This window comes from Danio rerio, chromosome 7, assembly GCF_052040795.2.
Source record: "Danio rerio strain M-AB ecotype USA chromosome 7, GRCz13ab, whole genome shotgun sequence".
Classification (NCBI taxonomy): domain Eukaryota; kingdom Metazoa; phylum Chordata; class Actinopteri; order Cypriniformes; family Danionidae; genus Danio; species Danio rerio.
In genome coordinates, this window is record NC_141027.1 from 8,448,047 (window position 1) to 8,456,864 (window position 8,818).

The following is an 8,818-nucleotide window of genomic DNA, read 5'->3' on the forward strand; positions in this document are numbered from 1 at the left end:
GATTCCAGGGTTTAAATGGTGTCTCTCACATTTTTTCAGGGAACACATACACCATTTGCCAAGTCAGGACTTTTGTTAAACTATTTGAATTTAGTTTGTTTTCCACAAAACCCCAGAAAAAATTGTAATATATAACATATGCTGCATTGAATCTTTATCTGCGTTTCTGTATGTTTATTTGTTTAGAGTTTACTGTCATGATGAATAGATTATTTCACACTCATTTTTAACTGAAATAACACCATTAAACAAAACTACACAAGATTTATTTGAAATGCAATGCTTTTTATTCTGTTCACTTAAACACTTAATTCTTATAAGTGAAATCACATGATCTGCCACTGATTACAAAAGGGTTGAAGCTGTAAGATCATTCTTTAACAGAATATGAAACGATTATTTAAAAACAACAATGCTGAGTATGTTTCCTCTTTTAAAAAACATTAAGCAGAAACTCATTTAGAAAGGATCAAATGAAGAAGAGTGCAAACAAAACCCAATCAAAGGTAAATCAACTGATACTCTGCTGCTGAACAATCTGTTTTTACATTACAGATCTTTTTCAACCGTATTCACTTTAATATCAGTGTAAGTGACGCCTTTGTACTGGCCCTTGGTTTCGTACTGTAACTCACTGCCATTCTTGCAAGTGATCTTCACTGTGCCAGTGTACGGCAGGTCAAAACTGGCTCTGCCAATAGTAATGTGAACATCCACCTTCTTCTTTGGTGGGACTTCAACAGCGGTGGTCAGGGTTTCATTTCTCTCCTCTTCCTCCTCCAGACCATAAGTGCTTTCAGTTCCAACAGTAACACTGTATTCTGTAGAAACTTCTACAACTTCGGGAATCCCAGCCTTCACCGACATACTGAATGTTGATGAGAAGCTGGAAGTCTCAGACCATGAAGATTTTTTAATCACTTTCTTTGAGCTTTCGATTGTTTGGTGCTGAGTAGCTGAGGTTTCGTTCTTACAAGTGACTGACTTGATCTCTTCCATAGCCACCTTTGGGATCAGCTCCTTGATGGTGGGATACTTGACATTGGTGAGAACTGATGACTGAACTGCATTGAGAAACATGAACCCCATGAGGTTGATGTCTTCACTTGATCTTCCACAAATGCCAAGACAAAATCCAGAGCCGACATCCATGGGATATTCAGTTTTTAAACCCCAGTCTGTCATATGTGCAAAAAATTTCCCACCCTTGTTGGTCGTGAATTTGATGGCCCCGAGACGTGTTCCTGCTCCGTTCCCCCAGACGGACAGTGAGGTAAAAAGCTCTCCAGGTGAAAACACATACTCTTGATGTGATCCATAAGGTTCTCCGAAGGATTTTTCTCTTCCATCTGTAAGCCAGGCCCTGACACCCTTGATCTGCCATCCTCCAACCCAAACCCAGATCCTCTGCAAACTGGCCCCATTATTTTCACCAGTAAATGAAAACGGTGTACCTCCTCCACTACCACATTGCCCTAATGTTGTTGGGTAGGCCATCTCTGAGGAAATTAGATATAAAGATCACAAAATTAGCATCATGATTATTATATAGACAAATTTTAATATGGTACATTTGTATTTTTTTCTTGAAGACCCAACAAGCATCCATAACACTTTTATTTGTTCCTTGTTTCTCATTAACTTGGTGTCACAATTACTGCTATATTATATAATATCCTTATGTCATTTAAAGTTTCAAACCGTGAGCTACACGCATTACATTTAAGGTGCCCATAACAAGAATTACACTCACTTGAATGAATGAAGTCTGAAGAAGAGCTTCTCAATATGCAACTCGTCAGGTGAAAGCCAGAAAAGTGACAAGAGCATGATTGGGATGCTGCTTAAATAGAGCTGGCAGTGCACACGCTCTGGGTCTATGAGTCAGACATTTGCATTAAAAAGGATAGATGCATTTGGTCATAAAGGGTTGGTCTCCTGTGGGAGAGCAGGGATGAAAGTAACAAAATGAAAAAGAAACAAAGCGAAAAATTCTTCAAGAGGAACTTCAAGCACACAAATGCATCTACTTCAAATATTTACCATGTGAACATGTTTAGAAAGTCAGTGTATTTCATGTAGATATAAGGCTAGGCAACACTGCAAACATATCATCATGATATCATGTTTCATATCATTCAGTATTAATAATTATTAAAATAAAATATAATAAAAATAATAATTTTTTTAACAATATATTTAGAAGCATTAGGATTTTTTTGTCATTTACCCACTTTATTTTAATTTACTAATATTATTAGGGCAAATAGTCGAAAATAAAATATTTAAACAAAATTTCTGATCTCTTTATAACATTAGTGTTAAAGAGACTCTTAAAAGTGACATGTGTAAAGAAATGGCGGCAGGCAGATGTGGAGTGTTAATCACGCTGCTCAGTTATACTCTTAAATCGTACTTTAGAAGTGAAAGATGATTTTTCCTTTAATATTAAGAGTAAGGATAATCAAATGAGACGTGGATGTAAACACTTCGGCTTTGGAAAGGGCGTTATTTTTTCGCTTTTTTATCGGCCATGGCTTCACTGTCCAAAGAAACAACGTCGCATCAGACAAATGCGAAGAAATTCAAGTGACTGGGCGATTATAATGATGTGTCTGCTGTTTGATCAGTCTCCTGGGCCTTCTCCAATGGATTATGAAGGAAACTTTTCGAGTGATTCTAATGTGAAGCTCCGAGATTTGAATGATGTGCGGAACAGGTGTTCGGAAATCGCCGCGGAATAGAGCTCAATATCTGACCGGTGGAGAGATTTGATTCCCTGTTTTGAAACAAGAGAAGTAATTAGTATGGATAATGGGTCGGTGGATATGTTTTCTACTTCTATGGTAGAAGGTGGAATGCTGAGGACACTGAGGCCAGAAGTTGGGTCAGCAGAAGGTGTTTTATTACGGGATTCAACGAATTCAAAGATAAGTGATTTAAGAGACATTTGTACCTTAAAGGGTTTGAATCAATGACTGTAAAAAATATGGACGACGCGACAGCCCCTTTTCCCATTGAACGCCTTGAGGGCAAAACGCCTGCTTGACAGGCACAAACTGTCGCAAAAGACTGCTGAAATTGGAGCCTTGACATGCGCAGAAGGACTGTCTGATGGAGCCAGAGGAGGAGCCGCGAAAATGAGCAGAGTCGAGCTTCCAACCAAACGCTTTATGTAAAATCAACCACGCCTCCCGAACTTCTCAGCATGCGTTTGCTGTCATATCAACACAAATGGATGTAATAACGTTAACAAATATGAGGGTTTTATATATTCAATCGCGCCAGCTCCGGGCCGTAGCGCACATAACCTACTCGCGGCGTCGCGGGCTGATTCCGGCTCGCATGCGGCAGCGCCGGCTCGCTCGGCCGCCGCATCTTGCTTGATTGACTCGGGCTGGAATCGGGCATCAGTTCCTGTTATCAGCAAACTAATAAAGCCCGAAAAAAGCCCTGACCTTAGCGAATAAACAGTGTTCCACCAGGATCATGTATGTCAGAAACTGTAGTTTACTGCTGAACTCATGTTGTCATGGTAAAATAACACAGAAATCGAATAATAACACTTCAGTCTCCTGCTGAAGCTCAGACGCGCTGCTTTGAGAAACTGTCAATCACAGCTGTCAATCACGATGACACGCCCAGCATTAAATTACTGCTAAAAACAAACTGTTTACAAAAATGAAGATCTGCACCTATTTCAGCACAATAACCAGTGCCTTAATCGACCAGAACCATCTTTCGGGACATTTTATGGCAAGTGTAATAATTTTTTTTATTTGGGCTCAAGTCTCCTTTATTAACACGGAGGAGGCGGGCTTTATGACTTGTACTGCAGCCAGCCCCCAGGGGGCGATCTAACGGCCGAGACCTTCACTCAAACGCAGGCTTGCGGCACACTTGGTTTAAATATGGTTCATCTTAACATGAGAAGTCTGCTTCCAAAGATAAGTGAAGTGAGATATTTGTGACAGGAATTCAATGTTACTCTGTTTGGCTGCAGTGAAACATGGCTGGATGATTCAATATCGAGTGCAGAGATACATATACCAAACTACAACTTAATTCGAAAGGACAGAAATCTGAAAGGTGGAGGAGTATGTGTATATATTAGATCGGACGTTATGTTTAAACAGAGAATGGACTTGGATAGCCCCACGGTTGAAGCTGTTTGGTTGGACTTAATGTTACCGAGTAGCAAAGCAACTTTAGTTGGGTTTTGTTATCGCCCGCCTGATCAGAATGGTTATTTTGAAACTCTAGATGGGATTTAAAGTAAGTCAAATTGAGTCAAGTCAAATTTAAAGTAAGTCAAAAAAGTCAAGTCAAATTGGTCTTGTGCATATTTCTTTGCATGTTGAACAGACGTCGACCACAACAGGAAATAAAAAAAAAACTGCAACCATGTAATTGAATTTATTTATGTGTTAAATATTTCAAATAAATCACATGCGTTAACACGCTAATTTTGACGGCACTAATGTTTTTTTGACTCTAGAACATTCAGTGAGCATCAGTAACAATTCAGCTTGTCCTGTCATTCTTTGATTCTGTGTTGTTAAGGATTTTTGTGGCATGGACTGCATTCTCTGTGACAATTGCTTGTTTTTCTAGTTGTCCGGGCAGGATAGTTTACGATGGATATGTTGTGTTCAATAAAAGTGATGTGTGCAGCTATTACAGCATTAACTGTCTATTCTATTCAGCATAAAGTATAGAAATGTGCTGGCAGTGGTGCTCATTTTTTTTCTTTTTTTTTTAATGAAGAGTACAATGCGAGAATGGCTGAGCATAGACCCTTTTCACAGTGCTGGGTTTCTCAGCAGCAAAGGTCACCAAGCTTGGTAAACACAGAAGCAGGAGAGTACCAATGTGGTAGAGTAAAATAGTGTGAGTCTAATAGCCAGTGTTGTGCAAGTTACTTCTAAACTGTGTTACGTCTGTGTCTTTTTCTTTGTGTTCTTCTTTTTTTTATGAACCTTCCTTTGTTTTTCTTGGCTTTTGATACGAGTGTGCATGCGTCATTAATTGGAGAGGGGATAAAGATGCCAACGAGGAGGCGAAAGGAAGACACAGCTTTAGTGGACCAGACAGCATTTGATTTTGTGGTTGTTTTCTTGTCCTTCATAATTGTTTCTTTCTGGGGATTTATTAGTTCATTCGTTTGTTGTGGGGTAAGCATTTGTTATCGTTATTATTGGTTTTCTGGTAAAAATAAATTGATTTAAAAATGATTACAATGTTTACTAAGTTTCTCTTTTTATGTTGCTTTCTCTCTGTTTAAAACAAGCTATTATTTTTGAGAGAGGTTGTAACAACTGCAATACATTACAGATTACTTGTTACTGTTATATAAAAGTAATCCTTTACCTTTTAAAATTACTGCCTCAGAATTGTAACGTAACTCTTATGTTAATTTTTAGTTACTTTTACAAAAATAACTACAGAATAAGAATTTAACATTCTAAAACGAAAAATGTACTGCAGAGCATTTTACAGAAAGTGATATGATGTAGAATGATCCATCCAGGCTACTAATAATTTAGTATTTGGCAACGTGAAGGCTCAAGACAATGCAAAAAAGAATATCAGCCAGAATCACAAATGATCTAAATGTGTTTAAAGTATGGCAGAGGTAAAGTGATTATTTGGCAATATCTGTGAATAGCTTGGCTATATTCATATTAGACACAACAGGCCAACAGGCTTCTTTCTTTGGCTCTTGGCGAAGGCGGTCGCACTTTTTCCCTTTCCGTCCCACATCTCTCTCTGCTAGCTTCTCTTGTCTTCATCTTATTCTATCTCTGAGGCTCTCCTTGCCCTGCTATCCAAACGAATAAGGAATTATAGATTTGATCAACTTGTCTCTGAATGCAATTGACACCATCTTCTCGACGAGACTTGCCCTGCGGGGATGTTTGCAGCTGGATCCGTGATGGATCGGTGGGAGAAGTGGCGCGTCGTGTGCCTGGCTGCTCTCTCTCTCTCTGGAAGATGTTGAAGATATTTACCTATTCAGAACTTTGATAACAGGGTTTCTGCTGATGGGCTTATGTGGGGCCCTGGGGTATCAACGATTGAGGAAAGCGGTCAGTGCTGCTCAAAACCCCACCAGCCTGGCCGGTTTGATTGAAACGCTTATGGGTAGGCTCGCTAATAATGATGGTCCTAGACCGCAAATTGGAAAACATCGGGAATGAAAATAGCAGCTTTGCAACAACATTTGGCCAGATCTGGACACAAAGTGACGGAGATTAAATATCTGTGAAATTGTAGAAGTACTTTTCTACTCTTTCGGCTCCTTGTTTTTTTTCTGCCAGACGTTCTTGGCTCCAGGATTGCAAGATAAGGAGATGCTCTGAAATACCTGCTCCCTATCAAGGACACCTGTTAGACTCTACAGGCTTACATACACACAAACACACAACTACAGATAGACAATCACTACCTAGCCCCTCATCCTACGTCTTTGTGTGCTTTCACCTACTAGAGGGGGTAGGTGGGTCTGTGACTAGCGCCCCCTGGCTGCAGGAACAGATGGCTGCCCGCCCTCATCGAACTATATCTACCCCTGTTATGTCTTGTCTGTGTGTTCATGTGCTTGACTGCTGGGGCTTTTTTTCTCCCTGATCTCACTCTGCCCTAATTCAAGAGCAAGGTGAAAGGGAGTTTTTACGCCTCCCTCTCCTGAATTGTGTCCTAATGTGGGGGGGGGGGGGGGGGGGGGGGGGGGTTACACTTTCATAACTTCGCTATATGAAAGTGTATGTGACAAATAAAGGCCTGATTTGATTTAACTGATTATATGTAAACTCCAATGCCATGACAAGATGTGCTTTTTATTTTCTTATTGTTTCCGTTATTTTATTCCCTTTAAATTCAAATGGTTTACTACATAAAATTGTCATGCACAAAGTGAGCATGATAAACATAGCTTTTTTCAGAAAAAAAGTGCAATTAAAGGAAAAACCCCTCAACCTCAGTCATTTTAGGCCATAGAAATAAATATATAGGCTAAATATCGCCTAACTGCTTAGAAAGAAAACAGATCAAACAAAGATCTAAATGCCTCTAAAAAGACTAAATGAATCCACTGACTGTACTGTCTTCCACCATTTTTATCTATTTGCTTCTTTTCCGCTGCTGGGAACCGGGCTGAGCCAATAGCCTCAGACCTCGAGCTGAGAGGCTGAAATCATTCAGCATTCAAAGTAAAAAAGGTGCAAAAGCCAGAGGGAGCTTAACACATGCATATATTCACTAACCAAACAGGAAATAGAACTGAGGTATTTGTTATTTGTTAATGTCTTGCAGGCGAAAAGTTTGTTGTAACGCAAGCATTACTGAACATGTACTGAGTAAAATATTATTGAAACTGTGTTAGTAATGCCTAACACTACTGCGTTACAGGAAAAAGTAATACGTTACTGTAATACATTACTTTTGTATTGCATTACTCCCAACACCGCTAATAGCTAACACCAGAAAGGAGAACAATGTAAAATTTACATTGTCCTGCCTGTTACAAACCCCTGATGTTAGTCTAGGGAATAGGGTTTGACATTTATGTGCAATTAAAATAAATTTATATAAACAGTGAATTAAGTGCAAAAGACAACCGGAGTAGATACCAAAAATTTGTGACTATTTTCTTTATTTTTTATTAATTTGTTGTTTTTGTTTACTGTTAGATAATGTAAATAAAGGCAAAATAACGGCCTTTAAATAAACACGCAAAGACTCTTCCGAGTCCTACCTATCTATCTATCTATCTACAAAGTACAAGGGGTGACGCTCACCCCTAACCTAATGTACTATACATAAGAGTAGTCCTAAGTGTTGCAAAATGTATGTCACGTGACTTTCTTACCTGTCTGCTTCGTTCAAGCCTTGTAAACAGTGTAAACTGAGAAAATGGAATGAGATGAATAACGGATGGATAACATGCACACAGAAACGGGCAACAATCAGACTCATGTTCTCCACTCCCCATGACCATCAGCGCAGCAGCAGCTTAGGATATGTCCTGGTCCCGGATGTGGAAACCTTGGGATCATCTCGTCGCTGGTCTTAGATCCAGTCAGTGACTCTGCATAATCTGAGGACCTCGGGATGAGTATCCCCAGGTGAAAATAGAGAATAAAGAGAATAATTAGCGTAGCTGCTGTTTATAGTGTATATAAGCAAGATGCAGAAGCCTGTGTGGAACCTGCTAGGTGATGCATTGAGTGTATGCTTTACTAAACAGATAGGTCTTTAATCTAGTTTTGAACTGGGAGAGTGTGTCTGAGCCTCGGACGTTATCAGGAAGGCTATTCCAGAGTGTAGGAGCCATGAAAGAGAAGGCTCGACCTCCTTTACTTGATTTTTCTATTCTAGGTACTACCAGAAGCCCTGAGTTTTGAGATCTTAAGGAGCGAGTTGGATTGTAGCGAGACAGAAGGTTGGTTAGATAAACAGGAGCTAGATTATTTAGAGCTTTATAGGTGAGAAGTAATATTTTAAATTCAATACGAAACTTAACAGGCAGCCAGTGTAAGGAGGATAAAGTTGGTGTGATATGATCATATTTTCTAGACCTGGTCAGAACTCTGGCAGCTGCATTTTGTACTAATTGAAGTTTGTTAATAGAGGATGCTGGGCAGCCAGCAAACAGAGCATTACAGTAATCCAGCCTAGAAGTCATAAAAGCATGGACTAGCTTTTCTGCATCTGAGATGGATAGCATATTACGTAATTTAGCGATATTTCTCAGATGAAAGAAGGCAGTTTTTGTGACATGGGATATATGGTTTTCAAAAGTTAGATTGCTGTCTAA

General features: G+C 39.4%; 1 protein-coding gene across 1 annotated transcript; it reads right to left on the bottom strand.

Moving 5' to 3' along the window:
• Positions 1-264: 264 nt before the first annotated feature.
• ntrnl3 (natterin-like protein 3) lies at positions 265-1,819 on the bottom strand. The gene is made up of 2 exons (NM_001386637.1): positions 1,754-1,819; positions 265-1,499 (listed from the first exon to the last, which is right to left on the bottom strand). The coding sequence occupies exon 2, from the start codon at positions 1,495-1,497 to the stop codon at positions 550-552; it is 948 nt and encodes a 315-aa protein (NP_001373566.1). The 5' UTR covers positions 1,498-1,499; positions 1,754-1,819; the 3' UTR covers positions 265-549.
• Between the last annotated feature and the right edge of the window lie 6,999 nt (positions 1,820-8,818).